Raw genomic sequence first — 13,204 nt, forward strand, 5'->3', positions numbered from 1 at the left:
CACTTGGGTTGCCAATGACTAGTTTTGCTACTCGACCTTTAAGTGCAGGCGGGGGGAGAACCTGGGCCAATTCTTGCCTCAGGGATGGGACAGAAGGGCTGGATCTTGCCCCCTCAGGGCACTCCCTCTGGACCAGCAGAGCTCAGATGCTGGTAGCGCTGTCTTTGCAACATCCAGGGCACAGAGATTATTAAATTTCACTGCAGGCTCCTGGAACAGCCCAAAATTAGGAAGGCACAGCCCAATTTCAGCTGAGTGTATCAGCTGCTGCCATTGTCCTTGGGCAGATGTCTCCATACTTGTCCCATCCAGTCCCTGTGTCCCTCAAGCCTGACCTAAACAAAATTCAGTCCTGCTACTCAGGTACCTGGAAGCTGTACAGCACAGCAATGTTGATCTCCACCAGGGCCTGGTCCTTCCACAGCGAGGAGGTTTTCCTCATATCCAGATTCATTTTCTTGGCCACTTGCTGTAACAAAACATGATAGAAGGTGAACACTTTTAATGGCCAAGAACCAAGGACTGAAGATGTCTGCCTGGGGAGAGGAACCCAGAGGAGGGACCCAGGCTGACACAAGGCACCCGCAGGGCAGGGCAGTACACTTGCAATGAAGGGCTGACATTTTGCCTTCGTCTGAGAAAATATGGTCCTGCCTTTTCCTCTCCATGGCAGGAGCAAGGCCAGTCTGGCCTCCCGTCCTCCCCCAGGCAGAGGAAGATGACAAAATGTTGCTGAAAAGGGACATCAAGAGCATCTCCTGTGACAGGAGAGAAAATGGGTGGGTCTGTGGGACAGCAGGAGATGGTGGTGATCCATGTGCTGGGAGGAACAGACCCCCGCACACCTTCCCATGCCAGACGCCCTCCTGCTCCCAAACTCTGTTCTTTCTCAGCCCGTTTCTTCTACCTGGAGTCCTTCCTTCCCCGACACTGTCACAGACGGACATGTGCACACACACGCACACACACACATGCTCTCACCCCTCTGGTTTTCAAGCAACTGGGGAGGGACACAGCCCCTCCAAGTGACACAACGTGCCCCTTGGAAGGGCAAAGGAGCCAGCCTTCATGGGCACAGATCCCCTGCACCAGCACCTCCCCATGGCTTGGCTTTGTCTCTGACTCACCCTGTCCCCAGTGTTGGGAGTCCCCAAGCCATGGTAGAGCACTTTGGAGGGGAGAGCTGGAGGGTCCCAATGGGCAGGCATGTCCCTGAGGAGTCACCAAGTGTCTCTGTACCCTCTCAGCCCTACCATGTCTTAGCACTTGACCTCAGTCAAGCACATGACTGGGTGCCTGCTGATCTATAAGGTGCTTTGAGAAGTCTATGGGGAGCTCAACAGGCATCACGCTTGCTGTGTTAGATACCAGCTGGCCCCATAGGGCACAAAAAAACTTGCCAGCCCATCACACCCTTGGCCATGTGGCTCCAGGAGAATGTAACTGCCCTATCTAAGGGAGACTTGGATGTCCTGTACACTCAAGGCAACACTCTCCCAGTCTCCTGCCTGCTCCCCAGTAACTTCACACACGCCCACTGCACCCCAGGAGCGCCTGGCCTCCTTGAGGAGGGGGAATTACCTCCAGTATGTTGTAGCGAGAGTTGTCACAATAGTCCCGGACCCCAATCTCTGTGCCCATGTACCAGCCGCTGAAGGGGCAGGCGGAAAACTCCAAGCCACCAATCTCGAGGAGCATGTTGGAAACTGCTGGCAAACCATACCACTTCAGACCCAGGTCCTTAAACCATTCAAACCTGCCGGGATACAACAGGGTTAGGCAATCAGTCATTCCCCAGTGCAGGCAGGGGAATGGAGGAGGTTGCTTTGCTACCAGCCACCAGGCTGAAGGACATGCGAGCAGAATGGTTCCTGGAGGCAATATCTCCCTTAGGGGCTGTTTATGGGGACAAAGTGCTATATCAGGAGCGTTACAGAGTGGCGTAGGTCCTGGCAGACTTCAGGAAAAGGGAAGCCAGCCCTGAGACAAGGACACAACTTGTTTTCCACCTCCAGGTTCTGCCAGCTTTACATCAGAGTGGAGGGAAGACCTGGAAGAGGGTCTTGGGTAAAGCATCCAAACTGCCACAAGGAAAGGCCAAGCACAGGAGATGGCTTAGGATGCAACCAGAGGAGCTCAGTCCTGCTGATTCCCTCGAGCAGTTTTGGGGCTTACTCTGACTTACTTGGGATGCCGGATGGGCACTTCCAGCACGAGCTCCGGGGGGATTTCAAAGAGTTCTGGATCATTGCCGTTGGCTTGGAGAAGCAGAGGCAGGATATCAAAGCGCCCGTGCGGTGCCTTCCACCCTTGCTGAATGCAGATCTACAGCCAAAACAAAGGTGGGGTTAGAAGTCCCAGCAGGTCACCTGCTGTTCAAGCATTATGGGCAGGGTGTTGCATGCACTGAGCAGGGTCTCCTAACAGCATCTCTGCTCAGCCCTTACGGTTGAGTAATAATCTCCATCCAAGGGAGCTATGACACAGGATTGCCTGTCATAGCCAACCCATGGCCAAGTAAGGGGGATTTGGGCTGAAAATGAGCCTAGAACTAGATCCCCAGGTAGGATCATGGCTCTGCAAAAGCTGCTTATGCTATTTGTGCCTGTAATGGTAAAGGAGAAAATGGGTGAGAAAAGCAGAGGAGTTTGGGAAGAGCAGAGCCGAGCATTGGTGCTGGGTGGGCAGCACCAAGGGGCAGCAGCATAAGGCAAATCTTATTTCTGATTCCCACTGGCCCAGGTCAGCGGTGGCCACGGATGTCTTCCTGCAACAGTTCCCTCAGCAACACTAAGTGACCCCTTCTCAGCAAAAGGGAAAGAAGAGCCTTTCAGTGCAGCTATGGCCAACACCTGCATGCGTGGAAACAGTTTTTATTCCTGGGAAAATATCTGAGGGGGAGACAAATCCAGCTTCACTTTGTGGCACCTCAGTGGATGTGATAAACCCTGCTTGACCCAGCACCCTCCTCACTCCCGGGCTGGTCGGAGTCTCCGCGTGCCCCCACCAGCCCCATGCCCGTGGTGCCCAGGGAGGGTGCCTTCAGCTGGTACCTCCGTCAGCTCCACGTTTGCAGGGTCTCCCAGGATAGTGCCATCGGGCTGCTTGTAGCCAGCATAGCGGATGAGCTGGGCATTCCAGATGCGAAAGTCGTGCTTGCTGTCCGTCCGTTGCGGGAAGATGGTAATAGCAGATCTGGAAGGAAGAGGCAGCGCTGGTGGATGCCGAGGATGTTGCGAGGGGACAGGACAGGGGTCATCGGAGGAATTGCAAAGTGTTGCGGGGGAAAGGTGCTGCCCCTGCCTGCCACCACCCTGGGCACCACCTCTGCTTGTGCCTTGGACAAGCCCCAAACATTTATTATATTTCCTTCACCAGAAGAAGTCACGGCCAGGTGCAGTCCAGCTCTCAAATTTGGGATGTTTCCAGCAATTCAGCTCCAGGCAGAAGCTGGCTGCTAACACGGGGTTTCAGAGAGAGCTGAAGAGCAGTCCGTGCTCTGCATTTGATGCAGAATATAGGAAAGGAGAAATAATTGGAAAATCTGCCCTTTGAGGTCCCACAGAGAGCAAGAAGAGGTATACTTGGACCAGCAGGACACCTTCCCCTGATATCGGGTCCCTCCAGTGCTCCCCAGGACGGGTGCTGGCTACAACCATCCTGTTGTGCAGCAGCTGCTAAAGGAGACAATGTCAGCAGGACCCAGCCCTGGGTTGACCCCCACCCAGAGGCCTTTGGATATTAAACCTGGTGACTCCCTGGTGACTTACCTTAGGTTCCCTTTGTTGGTGGCGTATTTGATGTGATTGCAGATATAATTGAACATCCCATGGGCTGTGGTGCAGTCCCGGGCATCAAACACCTGAAACAGTGGAAGCAATTGTGGTGATGCTACAGGATGCTCCAACTCCTAGGGCAGAGCCAAGCAGAAGAAACACAGCACAGGGAAAGCCCTAGAGGCCACTGTGACTTCTTAGGTATCTAAAGCTCCACAATTATGTGTTCCCTGCCTTTACAGCACGTGGTTGTCTAATCCAGCTGCCCCTCCTGCTTTGGAGATATGAGTCATTTGCTGCTCAGGCAGTGCTCTCAACCTGCTGCTGTTCCTGGCTTATCCACCAACAGTTTTGGTTTCTGCTCTCTGTCTCTTGTAGATCAAGAGTCAAAGCTGAAACAGGACAGGTATCAGTCAGGTCTGAGATCCACTGAGAGGATGGGGAATCGTAGAATCACAGAATGGTTTGGGTTGGACCAGACCTTTAAAGGTCATCTAGTCCAACTCCCCGGCAGTAAGCAGGGACATCTTCAACTAGACCAGGTTGCTCAGAGCCCTGTCCAACCTGACCTTGAATGTTTCCAGGGATGGGACATCTACAAAAGAATGGGGAAACCAGGAAAGAGGGTCAACGGGAGGCTTGAAGACAACTTCTTGCAGAAATGGCTCCTCCCAAGGTTCAGATATGCCAAAAGAAACAGTGGAAGCGAAGAGCTGAAGGCTGAGCTGGGAGCAAAGGAGGCCCAGCCTCCCGGCCCCAGGCAGTGCCTATAGCCTCTGCGAAGCAGGCACAAGAATTGCTCAGCAGCACTTGAGCTGCGCTCCAGGTTACAGAGGGAGACGTCATCTCTGTACCAAAGGATTCCACTAGAGATCAGTAATTCAGATCCTACGCTATGCTTCCAGCTAGTCAAAAGGGCACTAAGGCAAATCTTCTCCTGCCATAGCATCTCTGTACCAAGGATGAGTGTGTCCTGCTGCCTCTCTCCAGGCAGAGCAATAGTTTTGGAAGCAGCATGTGAGATACCGGAGCAGTATCTGATTTTGGAAAATCTTTAGAGCGCCAGGTTCCAGTTGGCCCCGCTTCAGACACAGACACCTAGGCTACACCAACCCCACAGATGCTTTTCCAGCTCCTGCTGACCTCCCAGCTTGTGCATCCCCAAAGCTGTCGAGGAGAGCGTAGCTGCTGTGTGCGCTGAACACCCCCAACTGTACCCGTGCTGTGCTTCCCCAGGTATTTGAAGAGCAAGTTTTGCCTCTCCAAAACTCCAGTGCATCCTTTAGCAGGCAGCCTGCCAGCTGTCTCCAGCTGTGCCGGTGCTCACCTGCAGCTTGGACCACTGAATCCTGCCCACACAGCGGGCTGCATTTCTCCAGGCATGCTTGGCTCCATAGATCAGCTCTGTGTCCCGCAACTGGTAGGTATCGGTGGCTTCAATCTCCTTGGTCACTTCCTCCAGCCTTTCCATGTGGGCCTTGGAGCCAGATCTGCACGTGGGGAACGGAGGAGATGGCAGTCACCAAGCCGGGTGGAGGGCAGGGAATCCTGCTGCTCTCCACCTGGGCATGAGTTCTTTCCTTCTTAAGTGCACGTGTGCACGGATACACACACACACTTGTGTGCTTTCAGATAACAGATAACCAAGTGCAAATGGGAGAGGTCAGTAATTTGCACAGAGGCACACAACAAATGCTAGGAATGAAACTCCGCCGAAGAAGCAGTTGAACGTGGATCACCACAGTCTCACCCTGCCTTGACTCACAAGTGTGAAAAACAGATCCTATGTGACATCTCAGCATAAGCAGCAGCCAGGGCCTGCGACCTTCTCCGGCCAATACTTACCTCTTTATGGAGGAGTAGTACTGGTCAATGAAGTCCTTAGCCAAGAGGAGCACCTCCTCTTTTGTCCTGGTATCTTCTGACTTGCGGACGTGCTGGCTGGGGGTCATTACTGAGCCCATGCAGATCTGCTCGGTGCACGCGGTGGCCTGAGGAGACAGAAGGAGACAAGCGTGTCTTGGGTTACTGCAGCACTTTTGGTCACATGAAGTCAACAGTTACCTACACAGAAGTTGGTGGCATCTTTGACAAACAGGGATATTTCCAGCTTATTTGTTTTCACACCTATCGGTAACATTGTGTAAGACAGCTCAAGCACGTGTGGTCATCTCTTGTCACACCCAATACGGACAATCTGGGCTCACTAAATTCTTGCCCCAGCTTGGCATAAAGTCATGTGCTTTTCCTGATTTATCCCAGACGGGCTTCCCTCTCACTCAGCTTATTGCACCAGAGTTTTGAAATCCAGACACCATCAGAGACAAGAAGATTGGCTTGAATTCATCCAGTTCTGCATTTCCAGGTAAAGCCATCTTGGAAACACTGTGAGCCACTCAATTATGCTCAGACAACTTTTAGCCAGTCCTATCAACTCTACTCACCATCGCTGTCTTGAGGTGCAGAGTGTCGTGAAGCACAGAGCCTGTCTCCCAGTTCTTGATTTTGACAAACCGCGGGCATTTGGAAGGACTTCCATTCACTGTGTTCTTAGTTGGGGACTGTCGCCCAGATGGCGGTGGCTGGACAACAGTGAAGACCAGGCACAAGGTTAGTATTCATCAACGAGATATAGGAAAAAGGCCACAACAACAAGCAGCATCTTGTGTTAATGGATGCCTGTGCTTGAATCCTAGTGTAATATAGCATGACAAGGTATATGATCCAAATATTGGCAACATTTAGAATCCTACAGTGGAGCAACCAACTCACAATCCAATTGAGAAATCATCTCTGTTTACAGAACAGCCAAACCTGTAGAAGAGGAGTTAAAAAACAGAGAAAGAAGTGAATTAGGAGAACGTTGCTTTCAAGTTTCCCAGTGGAAGACTTACCTCTCTAAAATATATTAGATGTTTCTTTTTAAGGAGCGTCACCTGCTCAGATTTTTACACATGCCAAGCTCTGCCTCACTAATACGAGCACTGTGCGATAGAGCTAACAGCCGATCGTTCCTCTGAGCAAGCCAAAGGCACAACTCCTTTGATATCAATGCTGGAAGATCGCAGGAATAAGGATGGATAAATTATGCAAGTGGGAGGGCTGCTGAATTATGCATGGTTGGATTACTTCAGTCTCAGCTCTGAATCTCCAGCCCCCCCGAATACTCTGTGTCAGGGTGTGCTCATCCAGCACATCTTGAGTTACATGCCAACATAAGGAAGAGCCTCAGCCAGCAGAGAGCTTGTAACGAGAGAAGCTGGCTGCAAGCGCTTGTATTTGCACATGTTTTCACAGAAGATGTCTAGTATTTCTATTCTGACCCTTATTCCCCCCAAGCACTTAAAAAATTAAAGAGCAATCAGTGTCTGCCAGTGTGTCATGGGACAGTTTGATCCACAGTGGCCCTGGAAAGCAGAGATGTGTCTTCTAGGAATCAGATCTTATAGTAGGATGTAATTCAGTCACTGCAACCGCAACGGTGTTGCTGCAGGTTTCAAGGGGAGACCTGATCCCACACCAGAGCATCCTGTCAAAACCTACTTATATTTCACAACCACTCGAAGGCTTGCACCTCTGCAAAGCAGATCTAGGCTTGGACCGAGTTTTGATGTAGCCTTCCTACATGAATCATGTAGCTTGTGTCCCTTTCTAGTCCGTCTGCAAAGTTTTTTAAAGATGGCACTGCCTTCAGCAGAGCTGTGGAGAGTCTCACCCTCCTTTTTGGCGGTTCTGGGCTCATGTCACGGTTGCAGCTCATGGACTAGCAGCACTAGTACAAACCCAGCATTACAGCCTGAAGGACCAACTGCAGAAGAGCCAGCACATGGTGGAAGAAGCTCTTGTTTCAGAACAAGCACTTTTGCTGATAAGCAAACCCAGGAGGGAAAGCAAGAGTGGCCACAAGGATGGCAAAAGCAGATGAGGCTCCAGATCTAACTTGTTCTTACTTTGCCAGACAGAGGATTGCTCTGCTTTTCCGAAGCAGAGAGAGATTGATACCTGATCGATTGCGAGACTAATGCCTGGGCTCAGCAGAGAACGCTGCATTGCCCTGGTGGCAATGATGTTGGCCGTATTTTTTGCCCAGTCTTTGTTTTTTACCATATGCTCCACACTTTTTTCCCCTGGAAAATAGGGATTTTGCTGTCAAGCAGCCTGAGGCTCACAGTGTAATACCATGCACTGAAAGCATATACTGGGAGCAAGAGGGGAGAAGGGAGAGCTTTATAACCTGACCCCTCGGTAGGACCCTCTTTGGTCCTCGCATTTTCTGAAAGCCACTCTCGATGCCCTCAGGCTATGCTGTCACAGGTCTCTGTGACATTCCTCATGTCACAAATCCTGTGATGTTCCCAAGGAGCGTTTTGAAGTCCTAGCCCCTGAAGCCAGATGACCACCCAGTGGATCTCAGCTTCCCCTTTCCATGCTGCAGAAAACAAATATAAGACTTCATATAGAGCTCAAAACCAGCAGTAAATAAAAAGAACCTCCTAAATGTAGTCCTGGAAAAGCACTATTTCTAAGTTCATTTTTTTCAGTTTTGGAGAATCTGACCTGAATTATGGCAGCAGCAGTTCCTGGTTATTTTTTTCTGCTTGTTTTTCAAGAGAACTAAACCATTCCTGAACCACTACCAGCATCCTGTGCTCTCCGAACCAACCTGGACCACCCTTAGGACCAAGGGGCATAATCTGCCACCTTCCTTCTGAGCATGATTGCTCTATGAGATTGGTAAAACATAGCTGAAAACCGCTGCTCAAAAATGCAAACAAAACCAATCCTCACCCGTACCTCCACCTGCCAGACAGAAAGTAGAAGTACCGAGCAGATAGTGTTGGTTGTATGCAGCAGCACTTTTTTTATTCTGAGTTAGTTTTGATTCGCTGATGGGGCTTCAGTGCAGCTTAGGAGGTGTGCTGCTAAACAACGTCTTGCTAGAGCAGGTATGGCCCAAGAGCTGTGTTATGAATCCAGATGTAGCATTGACCCCATCCTTGGAGCAAGCAAGCTCATGGTCCAGGCTGGTGGACATCGGCTGCTTAACATCTGCCTACAGATGTTCTACCTTAAACCTCTCTCAAAGCTGCTCCCTTTCCTTTTTGTCTTTTCCCTGCAGGAACTGGCAAAGTTTGAATCTTTGCTGAAAGCGGGCCATGGTGCAGAGGCATGCCGAATCCCAGGGATGCCAGCCGGGCTGAAGCAAAGGTGCCAGGTCTGGCAACCGCCTCGCAGAGCAGCTGTGGAGAGAGCAACACCCAGAAGAAACCGGGAAAGAGTGCTCTGTGTGTGTGTGTGTGTGCCTTCCCTGCACGGCAAAGCTGAAGCCAAATATTACCCCTGGTTCTGTCAGGGAGGTTGTGAGAGATCCTTTCATGTTTTAATTAGGCAGCTGCGATATTAGTGACTCAAGAGTGGGACAAACGGAGAGACTAACGTAGCAGTCGGGGCGCACATGCATTATGCAAACATCTTTTACAAGGGAGCGTGTTGGCACTTATCGTCAGCGTGCAGCTTGCGAGCTGTCTGCAGCTCTTACAGATGCAGGGGAGAAATGCACCCAGCCCCGGGCGCTTCTTGGGGCCAGAATGTTGGGGAGCATCTCCCTTTTTGCAGACCCAAGCGGGCTCTACAGGTCCTCAGCCTTCCTCCCGCATCCCAGCTGGGCTTCAGGAGTCCCTGTGATGATGGCATATATTGCCCTGCTGAAATGCATCGACTGTGGGAGGACGAGGTCTGCAGCATCAGCCCAGGTCATAGATATATTGGCATGCTGACATTTCTTTCCCGATTGCATTAACCCCACTAGCTGAAAGTGTGTTTTTTCGCTTTTATAAAGCTGTAAATCATTGTTACAAGTGTGGAGCTGACATGACTCCCTTCCCCTGCTAGCTACATGGACACCCCCCCCCCGTTACCCTGGAGCTCCTAACAAATCAGTCTGTACAGACTGAAATACGACTCACACAGGACCTGGGCTGGTGCAGTCACAGCATCTTTCCATCGGTCAGGTTTAGGGCCAGGGGAATTGGGCTCCTGGGAAACAAGCAAAACACACTGCGTGATTTTGAAAAAAAAAAAAAAAAAGAGGGATAGCAATCAATGCCCAATAGATTTTTCAGCACCTTATGAGCCTCAGTGAGAATTTGCCGCCAGGCCAAGTGAATCTACCAAATCCTGCTTTACAGAAAGAACAACGTGTATAAAATCTCACGCTTGGCTTGACTTGCCTCTGTGTTAACAGTATTTATTGCAGCTTGCAAGAAGTTCAGTTGCCTTGACCACATACAGCCCAGGGGAATGGCTGCAGGGAGCATGGGGGAAAACCAAACAGCCTCCAGAAGAGCAGGCATAGCGATTTGGGGATAAGAAGGATAAAAAGAAAGCTGCACATCTAGTGAAAAAAAATATTAAAGAGTTTAATAGCAGCTTAAGACTGGGGGTTTTGGCAGCCCTAACACGGAGAGAAATTAAGCTCTGAACACAGAAGGTTATAAAGTGCTTATGGTAACAGACACGTACATGCAAGGAGCTTAGCAAAGGAGGCAGAAAGACCATGTCTTTCCAGAGCTGGGGGAAAGGGACCAGAGCAGTGACCTGTCCTTGGGCGAGACGGGCTTGTGATACCTGCCACACTGCATTAACCGCGCTGCGGGACATGGGGCTGCCCAGGGACGTCTCTCCAGCGGCTGAACAAAGTGTGTTGCAGCTCTTGGATGCACCCATTTGTGTGTGCCGATGGAGGACAATACCCACCGTAAGGTTGGCTGTGCTGCTCGGAGACCTGGCCGCAACGCTGAGCTGCAGCCAGGCGAGGGGAGGATGGAAATTGCTCCCAACTGCATCCAAGCACCCAACCAGGATGGTTAAAACCATGCAGCAATTCTGGCATGATCTCAGATGCTCTGCGTGTGCATCAGCACCCGCACAGCGGGTCTTGTGTGTCCCATGAGCCTCTGACACTGTGCGTGCTGCAAAAGCGCACGTGAACATCGTTCTGCTCGGGATTCCCAAGAGAAACACCGGTGCTCCTGGCACAGGAGGAATGAGGACGTGGGCAGAGTTAAACCACCGCAGCCAAGACCACGTCACCTCCATGGGCATGAAGGGACCGCGTCACCTCATGTGCCCTCACCTCCTGCTCCTGGCTTTGCATCTTGCAAAATGCCAATGAAATGGGAAAACATCTGGCGGCAGAGCAGTGGCCTGGGAGGTGCTGCTGGGTGTCAAGGCCAGGCTCAACATCTGGGTGTCAACCACACCATGAGCGCACCCACCCTGTGGTGGTCTGCACGTGGCGTGTCAGCGAGGAGCATTGCATTGCAGCTCCTTGGAGCTGGGAAGAGGCATCTGCCAGAGGTATCTGCTGAGGACGTTCCTAAGCTGAGGAAATACTGATTTTCTCAGAAGGCTTCATGTGACCACTAAACCACTTTTCTCCCCTCCCTTGGAAAACAGTCCTTACGACGTCACCCTGAGAAACATGGTGGGGCAAGGAGACCAAATGGTTCCCAGACCGGTCCCCCATGTCCTGCCCTGATGCTGGTTAATCCCATCAGGGAGACACATTTGCCCGAACAGGCTTGGCAGTGCTCACGCACATCATGTTTTCCCCGAGGTGATCTTTCTGGCCTGCTAGGGTCTGCCTTACGTCTCTGGCTGTGCTACAAACGTGGAGTTAATCCACTTTTGGCAAGGAAGCCTGAGAATTTATGTCTGTGGAGTGTGAGGAGATGAAAAGGCACCGCACAACGTATTATCTGAAGTGCTCTATTGAATTACCGTCATATGAATCAAAATTACTTTAACGATGCAACTCGGCTTTTTGCCACAAAAAGGGACGACAGTCCTGAGGGAGGTTTCGAAGTCCTGGTCCCTGGCTGCGCTCCCGTCCCACTCTGGCCCCTTGGATGAAGAGCATCGTTCTCCAGTGACCCATACCCTGCCCGAACCATGAGGAATTCAGCTTCTGGACCAAATCAACTCTATGCCCCATCAACTCCAGCTCTTGGGATCAAAGATCTTCAGGGTAGTGCATGTAAGGCCTTGCAGGATCTCTGTGGTGTGTGCGCCCACCAGGATGGGTCATGTACCCCCAAACCCCCTTCCCACCCAAAGCAGCATGAGCCATGGGCTCTTACCTGCTCCGCTTCGGAGTAGGGGTTGTTCAGGACCACGGGCACATTGGTCTTCCCCCACAGGTCACCGAAGACACGGTCGTTCTCCATCTGAGCCGGTAAGGCTTTCTGCAGCTTGTTTTCCCCTTCCCTGAAACTGAAGGGTTAAAAACCATTTGGGTCAGCGGGCTGGAGGGCAGCTGGGTGCTGGGACCATGGGGCCAGGTCCTGGAGTGATGGCTCCAGGACCTGCTCCAGCTTCTTCCCACAGGAGTGAAAACTCATGCATCACCCTGCGGGAGGGGAGGAAATGCTCTGCCTCGGCCGAGGCGATGAATCACCGTGGCGAGGGCAACCCAAACACAATAGAAATTTTGCTGCGCGGATGAGCGCGGTGCCCGCAAAGCAACAGGAAACCCCTGCCTCGACACTGGCTCTAATAGGGTTACTCACCAGTCCTTCTGCCCCCAAAACCCAAGCTGGAGCCCTGCGAAAGCAAGCAGGGAGCAGGGGAAAGGACAGCTGCACGCACTTCCAGCTGCAAAACCTCGTAGCAAACCTCATAGCAAAACCAGCCAGCTTTGCAGAGCAGCTTGGTGTTTATGAGTGGAAGAGAGGAAAAAAAACCCAAGAAAAAATAGGTGGCTCCCAGGAGGGAGAAACAGCTCTCTCCTCTTCCTGACCTTTATAGATGCTGCAAATGCTGGTAAGTGCAAGTGATTTTTACTTAAGGAAACTGATGGGTTGCCTCCCCAGAGCTGGGGACGTTGGTAAGGCTGGGGGACTGAGGATGTCCCCAGCGCTGGCTGCCCTGGCCTGCGCAGTTAGACTGATATAACTCACAGCACACACAGTCTACCGTGCGCGTTTTGCCTGGGGAACATACCGCAGGATGTCTGTGAGGCTGCTAAATGCCATCCAAGCAGGTGATGGAAAACCACTGCCATATGAGCCCTCGCAAAGGAGAAAAACAAATGGGGTTTAGAGACGTGATATTCAGAGAAGACAGGCTGCAGGATCCGCACCAAAGGCGCCGACCGCCCTGGTGAGGCCACACGTGGGAAGGAGCTCCGTGGGTTGGGCTGCACGGGGCCCCACGCCAGTACAGGCACAGCCTCACCGCTCGCAGCCACGCTGCCTTTGCCCTTGCTCAATAGACCGTCGAGGTAATGCACTCTGGCAATTGTTTTGCTCCTGCTGTCAGTTCTTAAAAAGTCTTTCAGATGCCCACTAAAGTCAATAATGAGCTTTCCCATTAATGACGGCGGGCTTTGGGCACTGACCAAAGTAGGACACTGACACTCAGGACAT

The 13,204-nt window shown here is 51.7% G+C and overlaps 1 protein-coding gene across 1 annotated transcript in view; it reads right to left on the reverse strand.

Moving 5' to 3' along the window:
• The window catches only part of NOS1 (nitric oxide synthase 1), a 59,763-nt gene that overhangs the window by 26,214 nt on the left and 20,345 nt on the right, over positions 1 to 13,204 (reverse strand). The window contains exons 3-11 of the mRNA XM_052797383.1: positions 11,918 to 12,050; positions 6,221 to 6,358; positions 5,622 to 5,767; positions 5,104 to 5,266; positions 3,771 to 3,862; positions 3,054 to 3,195; positions 2,186 to 2,325; positions 1,582 to 1,756; positions 368 to 469 (exon numbers count right to left, since the gene is read on the reverse strand). Of these exons, the coding sequence (XP_052653343.1) occupies positions 368 to 469; positions 1,582 to 1,756; positions 2,186 to 2,325; positions 3,054 to 3,195; positions 3,771 to 3,862; positions 5,104 to 5,266; positions 5,622 to 5,767; positions 6,221 to 6,358; positions 11,918 to 12,050 (1,231 nt within the window). The remainder of the gene's footprint in view (positions 1 to 367; positions 470 to 1,581; positions 1,757 to 2,185; positions 2,326 to 3,053; positions 3,196 to 3,770; positions 3,863 to 5,103; positions 5,267 to 5,621; positions 5,768 to 6,220; positions 6,359 to 11,917; positions 12,051 to 13,204) is intronic.

The sequence above is a fragment of the Harpia harpyja genome, chromosome 9, assembly GCF_026419915.1.
Source record: "Harpia harpyja isolate bHarHar1 chromosome 9, bHarHar1 primary haplotype, whole genome shotgun sequence".
In the NCBI taxonomy this organism is placed as follows: domain Eukaryota; kingdom Metazoa; phylum Chordata; class Aves; order Accipitriformes; family Accipitridae; genus Harpia; species Harpia harpyja.